General features: G+C 41.1%; 2 protein-coding genes across 3 annotated transcripts in view; both read right to left on the bottom strand.

Moving 5' to 3' along the window:
• The window catches only part of Rpl17 (ribosomal protein L17), a 390846-nt gene that overhangs the window by 221673 nt on the left and 156084 nt on the right, over positions 1–13089 (bottom strand). The window lies entirely within an intron of this gene.
• Dym (dymeclin) overlaps positions 1–13089 on the bottom strand; it is a 262842-nt gene that overhangs the window by 137411 nt on the left and 112342 nt on the right. Inside the window, exon 13 of one of the 2 annotated variants that reach the window (XM_051163665.1) lies at positions 3133–3297. The exons of the other annotated variant lie outside the window; for it this stretch is intronic. Coding sequence (XP_051019622.1) covers positions 3133–3297 — 165 coding nt within the window. The remainder of the gene's footprint in view (positions 1–3132; positions 3298–13089) is intronic. 2 annotated transcript variants of the gene reach the window in all.

Genomic DNA, 13089 nt, shown 5'->3' with positions numbered 1-13089 from the left:
GTGCATAAGTAAAGGCCAAAACAATACCGTAAAACTAAAATACTGAGTTCAATCGTGCACACCAAGTTCTATGATGGGTGCTAGCAAATACAGACTGCCCAGGAAGGTAGGAAAACAACAAAATCCCTCTAGTAAGAGCGCTTAAAGTATCCAAGGTATTTAAGTGGAGGAAAACTGAGTCATGTGGTGTCAGAATCCCAAAGGCCTCTGATAAAAAGAGGGGTCCACACCCCTCTAGAACAGGTGTCCTTAGGGTCTTCAGGAGGAGCTTCCTTTCTATCAGGAGTCCCAGCAGTGGCTTCCAGGAGACTAACTTAACTCCCTCCTGAAGGCAGGTTTCCACTGCTCTCTAGGAAATGAATTACACATGAAGCACTCTGCAGGACAGAAGCTATGCGGGGCTGTGAACGGCTGTGGCTGTTCTGCTCTGACTCTGGCTTGGCCTGTCCTTTTTATACTGTCGTTCTGTTGAAAGAACACCTCTACTACTGGGGCTAAACTACACTGGAGCAGGTGTCATCGCAGATACAGCATGCCAGTCACCTGTAAATTAGCCTAGCATAACAAGGTGACAGAACCTTCTCGTACCAGAGCATCTCACTCTCACGTCTGCACTAGTCTAGATTGCAGGGGTGGGGCTGAGGCTGAGAGCCGGTGGAGAGAAGAGAGGCCTGAAACCAGAGTCCATGTCCCTAGCCATCACACTGTGCTACTCCTGGCAGGGCCTGGCCGGCACAGGGGCCTGGAGCAGCACATCTGGTGAACAGTCTTGGAATGAGACAAGAAGATGAAAACTCTCAGAGAACAGTCAAAACATGTTTCAGAACACTAGAAAGCTTTCTGGCCAAGTACTTCCTCAAGCACAAACTAGGCTGACCAGGCCTGACAGCTCATTACAGAGACATGATAAACCGGCATCAGCCTTGGGGAAGTTCAAAATACCCTTTAGAGGCTCAACACCTAAACTTTACCTGAGGAGAATGGAATCAAAGTGCATAAGGAATGGAAAGAGTCAGCAAGGTGACGGTGCTGAGTGAAGGGAATGGAAAACAGACACAGAATTCCATTCCAAATTAGACATGGAAGACAGAAGCAACTCCCAGAGCTCGGGTGGAGGGAGCAGGTTCTCCTCTCTGGCGGCTCTCCCTCCTCTGCCCCTCACTCTTTCTTTATTTACATCCTTCCTACACCATCTTTCTTGAGGTTTCTCTCTTAATGTTCTTTTGTCTTCTCACTTGACCCTGTATTTCCTTCCTGTCTGTTCCAGACGGTCAGGAGGTATAACCCAATGGCAAGTATACCATGCCCTCTCTCACAAATGGCAGAGGGCAGATGCTGCTGCCAATGAGATTACTGAATGAATGACTAAGAATGAATGAATGAATGAATGAATGAATGAATGAGATCAAATATTCACTTCAGGGGGCTTACAGGGTGACAAGACAGATCCAGCACACACTAAGAAAAACTGAATACAGTACGATGGTGATTTTTATGTTCAATTTGGGTAAGGGCTGGCACCCTGTTTGTTTAAACACTAGATGGTGCTGGGAAGGTTATTTGTAGATGTGCTAGACATTTAAGACCTGCTGCCTTCAAGAAAGTAGTTTATGGTCTATAATGTGAGCAAAGTTCATTCAGCAAATCAGTAAGTCTCTGAAGGAAGGAAGAGCGCTGCTTCCAGACTATAAGAAACAGCTGCCTGTGGATCTGGAACTCAGGACTGCAACGTCAGTGCCTCCCTGGATTGCCAGCCTGTCAGCCTGGCTGCTACAATCAGAGCCATCATGCTCTTTTTTGAAATATCTCCACCCCACCTGCACCATCGGTTTTGTGAGAGCACTGCCAATTGATATACTATTAAGTTGGGACAAGGTCAATCATTCTGACATCTTGGGGTTCAATGACCAACAGCAACTTTCCCCATTCTGCACAATCAAGCAAGCTGTCTTCAAACCCCGCAAGTATCATCACTCACAAGCTAGTGGCTTTTAGTTTGCTAAGTTCTTTTCCTCTGTTTGGAGACAGGGTCTCACTATGTAGCTGTCGGTGCTGAACTTGGGAGTCTATGACCAGAGCCTCTTGAGCACTGCAGTTAGCCTGGCTTGCTTGGTAAATTCTCATATAGCACACATTGAAGAGCTGATTATTTCCTCTTGCTTTTACTTCCCCCACCAAAGTATCTGTATCATGCTCTTCACCATGAGTCCATAAGACCTTTACTACAAAAGTCAGGCAACTAGAAGCCACATGGGTTTCCTGGCCTAATCAAGTGTTTTCACTTAGACGTCTATGTTTCTTCATGTGCACGGATCAACTGTAATTCAGATGTTTTCCATTTTCTATTTAAGGTTGTCATGGAACTTTTCCTTCTCCTTTAAAACACCTGGCAGTGAAGACACTGCCTTAAATCATCTTCTCCAGCTAACAGTATAGAGACACAAGTCATCTCTGAATTACAGGAAATGTGTGTTAAAAAAGACAAGTAGTCACATCACACTGACCTCTATTTTGGTGTATAATACACAGTAAACAGCAGGTGTTGGTTTTCACTGTTATGTGAGATATTCAGCTTGTCTCTTTATACTTATACCATCATTATGTTTAATCTACACTTGCCCAAAACTCAGTGCAACTTGACTTTTTTATTTCTCTAGTAAATAAGTAATAAACATAAAGTCTAAATGAATCAATCCTACCATCCTACAGAGTCAAGACTGACAACTGAGCATGCCCATAAAAACAGGGTGGTGCCCTGCAGTGAGCTCTCAGGTGTGCCTGTCCACCAAGAAAGAGAACTCTTTTACAAGTCAAAGTGCCTGTAAGCTGAGCCCAGCTCAGATGCAGACCAGACAGAGCACCATAGCAACCACCAGTTAAAGGGGACCAGAATACAGACTGAACACAAGTGTCTGTGCTGTGAAAGCCTCCTCCTCTCCCAGGAACATAAACTTCTCAAGAAGACATGTATAAGAAACAAATGCAAGCCATTATAGGATTGATTACTTGGTAGTATTTAAAATATAAAAATTTGCCTATATCAATTAATTGACATGTGTCCCATTAAAGCATGCAATTTTCAGGGGCACACAACATGCAGCATGCAGTAAATGGACAGCAGAGGTTAATAACCTGGAAGCATAGGATCTGAGAATGTGAGGGCAAGTTAAAGACAAGAGTTCCTCTCCATTGTCACTGAGGGCCGAGAAGCAATGCTGAAGTGTGGAACAGTGAGAGCGGGGGAAATACAATTTGTCCGACACATAAACATATCTCTGCAAGTGGCGGCAGGTATAACTGAAAGACAAAGGCAAAAGGAGAGAAACAGAAGAGAGGCGTTTTTCTCTGAAAAATAAATCGTGCTTTATATCCTCAAAACTTTCTGTGTTTCTTCACTAGATGGTCTGGGGATGGGTAGGTGGGTAGGTCTGTCAGTAAAAGAACATACACAAACAAGCAAACAAATGACTAGAGTGAAAGTGGGCAAAGAGCTGAACAAACACCTCACCAAGGCTATATACAAGTGGCAAAAGGGCATACAGATGGTGCTCTACACAGTATGGCATTACAAAAGTTGAAGTCAAACAATGAGACATCACTACAGACTTACTAGAGTAACTGATAGCCAACTGATGTCACCACATGCTGCCGAGGACACAGAGCTGAAGGGACTCCAAAATGGCACAACTGATTCAGAAGACAACTGGGTAGCTTCTTACAACACTATCCATCATGTTCCTTGATATTGCATCAAGCATTGAAAACTTATGCACAATGGAAATTGTACACATTCATGTTTATGGTACCTTTTTTCATACTTGCAAAATCTTGAAAGCAAGTAAGGTATTTTTGCACAGGCAACACAAGCTGGGGTAACCCACACAATGGAATATCTGATGCTAGATAGAAACGGGCTATTGTGAGAAGTTACAGGAGAACTCACGTGCATATTAGTAAGAAAAAGCTAATTTGTAAGTATACACTATGGTTTCAGGGAGATGGCCTTCTGGGAAGGGTAGAACCACGGAGGCTGTGAAGATCACGGCTGCAAGGGGTTGTTGTAGGAAAGGCAATACTGAAAAGGCAAAGCAGCGGGAATGTTCTGGACTATGAAAGTGTTTTGCCTCACACAATCATCGTGAATACTCTCCATTATACATCTGCCCAAATCCAAATAGCCTTAACCCTAATGTAAATACATAGGCTTTGGTGTATGTCAGCAGAGGCTCATGAGCTGTTTCAAATGCTCCACTCTGGAACAGTGTGCAGACAGCAGGGACGAATGAAGAGGACAGGAGGTGTATGAGAATCCTCTACGTTTTCTGTTCAATTTTACTGTGAACCGAAAATTGCTCTTTAAAAAAAAAAGTATTATTTATTTGTTTATGATGTATACAGTGCTCTGCCTGCAGGCCAGAAGAGGGCATCAGATCACATTATAGATGGTTGTGAGCCACCATGTGGTTGCTGGGAATTGAGCTCACAACCTCTGGAAGAGCAGACAGTGCTCTTAACTGCTGAACCATCTCTCCAGCCCCTAAAATCGATCTTTAAAAAAAAAGTAAAGAGAAAAGTCTCAAAATATAAATGTGTCATTAGTGAGTCACATGAAATCTGTCTTGGTAGAGTAAGGTGATGGAAGATATTTCCTCTTCAGTGACACAAAGGCAATCCTGAGAGTCACAACAGGACACTGAAGACAGAACAATGGAGGAAGAACCAGGAATCGCAGACCTCTGGCTGGGGTGGCCGTGGGTGGTTTAGAACAGTGGTTCCATAGACAATACAGATTTCCCCCCCCAAAAAAACCTAAAAACAAAACAAACCCTTTAAAGTTCTATAGTTTTTTTTGAGGTGTGTTACAAAAAGCAAAATAAGAAGAATAAAAACTATTACTTTCATCAGAACAATTTCACTGACGGCACACTGTAGGCCACTAAAAACATAAAAGTTTAGGGTCTGGAGAGATGGCTCAGTGGTTAAGAACACTGTTTGCTCTTCCAAAGGATCCTGGTTCAATTCCCAGCACCCACATGGCAGTTCAGAACTGTCTGTTGCTCAGTTTCAAGAGATCTGATGCCCTCCTTCTAGAGTCGGCAGGCACTGCCTGCACATACTACACAGACATGCATGCAAGGCAGAACAACTGATATGACAAGGTAAACAAAATAATGAACATATCAAATAGGTTAGGTTTCTGAGAACTGCATTTTAAAGAACTACACCTAAAAGTATACAAAGTTACCAAGTGGGTAACAGGTTTCTTTAAAGGATGTTGAGCTCCAAATCAAATTAATAAATTGGAAGGTTTGGAAACAACAAATTTAAATAGATGAACAATTCAGTTATCCATTAACCACGAGCCCACCATCAACTGGGTAGCCATTGCTGTGTACCAAGCACTATGTGCCAGGCTTCTACATACAGAATGTGCTGTACAGCAGCCTTCTACATGTGTGCCTGTGTTGTATACCAGCCTTCTACATGTGTGACTGTGCTGGCTGTGAAGGGAGGGTGGGGACAAAATATAGTCCCTACTCCTATATTGTCAGAGGAAAAGACATGTTAGGTAACAACAAAACTCTATCCAAACTGAGTCATAAGATGCTAGTATGTCCATGATAAGATGGTCCAGAAGCCGCCTGAAGTAGTACGGGATCTTATGAAGAACTCCAAGACTCAAGCATTAAAGAATAAAAACACAAGAAAATATAAAAGTTTGGTTTTTTAAAATATAATTTCTTATCATTTTAAGTAAGTGATGACAGCTAACATTATCACCAAGATTGGGACCAGAAAACATTATGTCTCCTAAAGAGAACACAGCACAGCCAAAACCTAACCCTGAGGGATCACACAGATCCACATGGATGAGCCTTCTATTTGTTTTAAAGGTTCAGTATCCTTTAACTTTTGAGAGCCATAAAAGACAAACACTCAGGGGCTGCTTCTGATTAAAGAATACAATAGAGGCCTGCTAACTCTAGCAGTAACTCTGATGTTTGATCCCATTTATTTATTACTTATGTATGTGTATGAGTGCTTTGCCTATGTGTATGTATGTGCACACAAGTATGTTCCTGGGGATCCTGCAGGTCAGAAGAGGGTATTAGGTCCCCTGGACCTGGAGCTGCAGATGGTTGTGAACTACCAGTGGGTGCTGGAATCAAATCTAGGTCCTCTGAAAGAAGAGCAAATGCTCTGAACCACTGAGCCATCCTTTTCTTTCTTTCTTTTTCTTTAGCTTTTAGATTTTTAAATTTTTTTTTGTTTGTTTGAAGAAAGAATCAGTGGGCAAATGAAAAAATTTAAATACTAGAACATACATACATGACACTGTATCATTTTAAAGTTAGTATTTTATTTCCTTCCTTCCTTTTGTTTTTTGAGACAGAATCTCTCTACATGCAGCCATGGCTGTCCCAGGACTAACCATGTAGACCTGGCTGCCCCGACACTCACAGAGATCTGTCTCCCACTACCAAGTACCGAGATTAAAGGTGGGGTCACCATGTCTGGCAGTGTTAAATTTCTTATCTTGAGAATGTTGTTGTTTTAAAGAAATGTATGCCCAAATCCTCAGTGGTAAAGACATTCCATGTTCGTAAATACCACTGGGTCAAGCAAGATGGATACAGCATGCACAAGGCCTGCACAGGCTCAACCCAGACAAAATCCCAGCATGAGAAACAGGAAGTGGGTACAAAGTCCCACCCTTCACCAAGAAGCACCTGATACCTGCTGAGAAACAAAAAAATCAATTGTCTCCAGTGGAGTGTCACTGAGTATATCAACTGTATTCCGGAGCAGGCCCCATGCCCAGGCCAATACAAAATGGATTCCTTGATTTTTGGATGGGCTTTTTGTTTCATGAAACATTTTAAAATGAGAGATAAACACAATGATGAAAAATAGTGGTTAAATTTTAATATGTGTAGAATCTGGGTAAAATGTGAATAGAAATTATTTGTTTAATTTTTGCAATGTTTTATAAGTCCAATTTCAAGATAAAAAGTTTTAAAAAGATAAAATGAATACAAAAATATAAAAAAAAAGGACATATCTCTCACAAACCGGGTGCAGAGTATTCCAGATTATGGGGTTCACATCTAGAGCCATGACATGTCATTCTGACTTCTATATAACTATTGGAAACCAGAAAAACTATGGTGTGGGAAATAAGCAAATGTGGTCTAAAATCATCCTATAAAAAACAGGTACAGTTGCTTAACACTACACTTTCCTAAAACAGAAATCTCCTGGTGCCTCCTTACATGAAAATGTCCCAGATTATGCAACATACAGTACTGACACGTCACTTGATATCACTGCCCTTCTAAAATCTTCTGTCCTAGAACAACATTCAAATATGCAAAGCATGCCAAAAAAAAAAAAAAAAAAACAGCAACAACACACACACACACACACACACACACACACACACACACACACACAAAGTAAAGTTTAAGGAGAACTCCACAGTGAAATCTCCTAGCAATGTATTTTACTGTACACTGACAATAAAATTGTAACAAGTTGTCACAGCAATTTTTTTTACTAAATTATTTTCTTCCTTATTCAGATGTTTAAAGAACATTCAAAGAAAAATGACATTACTAAGGCAGGTTAAACTTATAATGCTCGGAAATATTCTGTCTCCCTGTCCTTTCAGTTTCCTCCCTTTCCTTTTCTTCTCCTCTTCTTCCACTCCTGTGTTTTCTCTCTCTCCCTTCCTTGAGAAGCCTTAATACATCTACTAACGCATATAAAATATTTTGACAAAGACATTATGAGAAAAGAAAATTACATGCCAATATTCTTGATGAACAAATGCAAAGCTCCCCAATAAGACACTAACAGTGGAATTTAACAGCATGCCAAAGTGGTAATCATCGTGGTAAAGATCTCTGGAATGGGGCTGGAGGGAGGGCTCAGTAGCACTGGCTGCTCTTCCAGAGGACCCTGGTTCAATTTCCAGCGACCACATGGCAGCTCACAACTGTCTGTAACTCCAGTTCCAGAGGATCTGATGCCCTCACACAGACATACATGCAAGCCAAACAACGAATGTACATAAAAATAAAAAATAAATAAATTACTTTTTAATGTAAAGATAGCTTGACATATGTGAATCAATAAACGTGCTATATTACATCAAAGAATTGAAGGATGAGAGCATACAGTTGCCTTATTACATGAAAAATGTGCAAGAAATATTCTTTTAAAACAAACAAAAATAGCCTCATCGAATTAGATATAGAGGAAATGGAATGTTCCTCAACACAATAAAGGAGTCTCACCGCTAACAAAATACTCAGAGGAAAATCGGAAGTCTAGCAAAAGTAAGGTCGCCCAACGTTAGCACTTCTATTCAACAGAGTATTAAGAAGTCCTTGCCAAAACAATTCAGTAAGACACAAAAGGAAATCACAGCTATGCTACAGCTTCTAACACCTGCACATGGTGTGTGTGGTTTCTCTTCATATACTAAAATCCTATGACTGTTTACTACCATGTCCACTAAAAGAAAACAATCCATGAAGAGTATTTCTAGACTTAAAACATACATGTGCCCAAGCCATCCCATGTAAAATCAATGTAAGAAGAAGGGAAGAAACTATCAAAGAGTGGGGTTCCGCCAAACGGCCACAGGAGCAGCACAAAGAGCCTCCCAGCAGGCAAAGGCCGAATAGGAATCAGGAAGACTCACTCAGCAAGTAACTTAAATGTGCATACTGCCCACACAAATCTAAGAATTCATAAAGATGACGCAAGCATGAGAGGTCCCAAATAAAAATATATTGGAAGTCGAGTGTGGTGGCACACGCCTTTAATCCTAGCACCTGGGAGGCAGAAGCAAGTGGATCTTTGTGAGTTCAAGGCCAGCCTGGTTTATAAGAGTTCAGGACAGCCAGGGCTACTCGGAGAAACCCTGTCTTTAAAACAAACAAACAAACAAACAAACAAAAAATATGTGTGTGTGTGTATGTATATAGGTTATTTATATATAGGCTATATATGTAAGAAATAAATCAATATCTATTTCTGAAAATATTGAATATTAAAAGAAACAATTAAGCACCTACCCTACCTATTTAACTAATCAGTGCTGCTAGGGAAAATTTCTTCTCTACGAAATTCTACCTTGGAAATTAAGTGCACAGTATTATAACTAAGGAACTCACTTGACAGCCTGAAAACAATAGTCCAGTCAAAGATCACTGAAGTAGATGAGGCCATTACATGAAAGAATGATGGTGAAATTTAAAATGAAAGGCTGCACTATTATCATGTGTAGTGTGTAGCCATTGATAAATCTCATCATGCCCAAGGTATCTGGCATGTACTTACTGGGAGTATTTGTCATCTTATTCGCCAAAAAACTGAGCTTGAATATCTGTCTTCTGGAGTTAATTTTCAAGTCGAGGCAAGATTAGCGAGAAGGAACATGAAGGACGTAGGAAGCAAGAACACAAACTTAGACTGTGGGATCCACAAGATAACCAATCTGTTAACTAGTTAAGAGACTTGAGTTAAAGAAAGCAAAAGAGAGGCTCAGGGACACTGAGTTGACAAAGTGCTTGTTAAAGCACGGGGATTTCATCTCATGCTGGCATGTGCTTGTAATCTCAGGCTAAAAGGGTACAGATAGGAGGGCATATGGGGGCCAACAGGCCAGCATAGCTTAGTCAATGACATCCTGTGAGTCCCAGTGAGAAACTTCCTCAAGAGAGGAAGAAAAGAAAGAAAGAAAGAAAGAAAGAAAGGAAACAAGCAAGAGAAAAAAAAGGGGGCCCTGTATTAGATTATAAAGCAATAGCTTCCTTTTTTAAAGAACTGGATGGGAAACATCATAAATATTCAACACAAAAATAACAAAATGTCCTCTAAGTACCATATGAGACGCCTGCTCTAGACTAGCCAAAATTAAGGCTTTTTAGATAATCATGTTTAAAGTGATATGAATTTGCACTAAGGAACTGTTGCTAATATTCTTAGGGCAAATGATTTAAATAATCAAATTGTATGTGTTGGTTCAAGTGTTACAAACAAGAGATGCCATCTGACCAGATGGATAATATAAGATTTTCCTGTAAAAGTAAAGATTTAGCCAAAATTTAAAGGACACATACACCTGGTAGGGAAGGAATCCAAGAGAGGAACAACACAGAGAACACAGTGGAAGGGAACATGGCAGGAGCTAACCTTGAGGGAAAAGGGAGGCAGGTGGGATCTCAGCACGGATGAAAGCCTGCTTTTGGCCAGGAAAATCAGAGGCAACCCAAATGCCTCAGGCTGAGGGGTTCTGGGCTGAGCTCTGCTTCTCAAGAAAGCAGTCTGCTTGTGGACTGAAGAGGGAGAGTTGACGGAGACCCAGGAAAGTCCACTGGGGAAGATGTGAGGCTGAAACAACGGATGGCAGAGAATAGATGGATTTGAGACAAACTTACAGACAAGACTTGCTAATGAATTGGACATGGTTGGCAAGAGAAAAGAACTAAATCCCAGGTTTCTGGGTTACATGAATGGTATTGTCACTTACTGAGACAGTAATGAGAAAAGATGGTCAAGAAAAACCAGAAAAGAGGAAGGTTTTCATTTTGAATCTGAAGTGAATCTGAAAACACTCAAGACTCTGCGTCTGACTGACCATACCCCACCATAGAGCCCTGAAGAACTGGCTGCCCTAGAGAGCTATGTACCTGAGTCATTGTTCTGAAGGTGGGATTGGTTGTGGTCACCTCGGAAAGGGAGGGGGGTAAGGGTGGAGAAAAGACAGGATGAGGGTTGTGCTGGCTAGTTTTATGTCATCTTGACACAAGCTATAGTCATCTGAGAGAGGAGAGAACCTCAAGTGAGAAAATGTCTCCATAAGATCTGGCTATAGGCAGGCTGTAGTGCATTTTCTTAATTGGTGAGTAAGGGGAGAGTGCCCAGCCCATTGTGGGTGGTGCCATGCCTGGGCTGGTGGCCCTGGGTTCCATAAGGAAGCAGGCTGAGCAAGCCATGGGGAGGAAGCCAGTAAGCAGCATCCTCCATGGCCTCTGCATCAGCTCCTGCCTCCAGGTTCCTGCCTGTTGAGTTCCTGTCCTGACTTCCTTCAGTGATAGACTAAGGTGGTTTTGGTTATGAATTTGTTTTAGGTTATGGTGTTTCATCACAGTACTGCTAACTAACTATAACTAGGATGGGGCTGCTCTGCTTTTCTTACCTCCCCCTCAAGTGCTGAAATCCTAACTGCCACAGAAACAGTGTTAAGAGGCTGTGTCTTTGGAGAGTAACTGGAATTAGATGAAGTCATCCAAGGACAGCTAATAAACAAGACTGAAGTCCTTGTAAGAGTCTCTCAAATTGGCTTCTTTGCATGTAAGGGCACAGAGAAAAAAACACCATATAAAAAGCAGGAAGTGGTTCCCACTAGCAATAAATCTACTCTTCCCTTGATCTTGGACTTCCCAGAATCCAAAAACATGAGAAGCAAATTCTGTTGTTTATAAAGTATCCAATCAATGGCATTTTGTTATAGCAACACAAACTAAGGCAGGGTGATGAGAAAACTAATATTTCCTATCACCATAAGATGACTTCAAATGTAATTTTTAGGGGCTGGAAGGATGGCTTCTGTTTAGAGCACACTGGTATTCTTCCAAAGGTCAGGGCTGTAATTCTCTGTAACCACCTGTACCTCCAGCTCTAGCCAGGTCTGGCCTCCACGGGCACCATGCACAGATATAGTATACTAATATATGTGCAGCCAAAACACTCATACACATAAAAAATAAAATAAAAAAACTAAAAAGTCTATTTTTAAAATTTACTTATTGCAGGACTGAGGATCAAAACCTGTCATAAGCACTACCACTAAATTATATCCCAATCACTTTAAACCTAAAGGGAGGAAGATAGATCCCTACAGAACTCTGAGTGGCCAAAGACTGTAGAGAAGATGAGGAAATAAAAATGTTTTAAAACAAAAAGGGTCTGGAGAGATGGACACCTAAACCCATCTGAGCAAACCCACACCAAAACACATAATTAATTGCAAATTTAAAAATACAATCCTGAAATGAACCCTTGAGTTTGTCTTAAGTTAGGCACAGCTTCTCCAGGAACAGCACTGAGTGGGGTGTGACAGTTTGGATAGGGATCTCGTTTGTCTTCCTGAGGTCTCATGTGCTAAAGGCTCATTCCCAGCGTGGGGGAACCTGGAAGGAGGTATGTAGTTCATTTCAGTGCTACTCGTTCCTTGAAGAGATCACAAATGTTTTCATAAGAGCCAGAGTGAGCAGGACCCTGGCAAGTGAGCTATCTAACTTCCTGTTTGAAGCAGCAATGCCTCACTCTTGCTCTCGCTTGCACCAACCACAAGAAATTTACCAAACAGCTCAAACACACAGTTTTACACTATTTAACACAGTTAAAAACTCTCATATCCAAGCAAATAAAAACCAGAAAATCTGGGACAAATGTCAACAAATTACACACAGTGGTAGAAGCGCACCTTGAATCATGTAACTCCTTGGCAGCACAGGCCATTTTTCTTGGAGCTGAGCTACTGCTAGCATGAAGCATGCTGAGACTGTCCGTATGAAGGACTGGCCCAAGAACAGGGACATGTACTGATGTACCCACGCAGTGCCAGTCAAGAAATGAGGTGACCTGACACCCCACCGCCATCCCTACTAAATAAGAGTGTCTCAGAATGAAGAGCATTCCCCAAACGGTTAACAGCATTAAAAACTCTGTGCAAACTTTTACCTCAATTGCTAAAAACATTCAACCCAAGACAGCCTTAAATTTATAGCATCAAGTTATTAACTAAAACTTGACTAGTATCGATATATTTAATAAGTCTATGCTAATTAAAAGTCTCCATTAAGTACTTTTATTCTATCTTAAGCCACTTATTTGAGAAGTAAACAGATAAATAGAAAATCTTAAGCCAACATCTGTAGAAACTTAAAGTATAGAAAGCAGAAAATTTTAGACAGAAATTTTAGCATGTTTGTCAAGTTACTATCTTACTATTGTGAAAAACTTGTTACACCAGACACAAAGCTGGGAGTAGCCATATTGTGTCTTAAATTT

The sequence above is a fragment of the Acomys russatus genome, chromosome 20 (assembly GCF_903995435.1).
Source record: "Acomys russatus chromosome 20, mAcoRus1.1, whole genome shotgun sequence".
Classification (NCBI taxonomy): domain Eukaryota; kingdom Metazoa; phylum Chordata; class Mammalia; order Rodentia; family Muridae; genus Acomys; species Acomys russatus.
The sequence above is the reverse complement of the archived record's forward strand: the minus strand, read 5'-3'. Positions and strand labels throughout refer to the sequence as shown.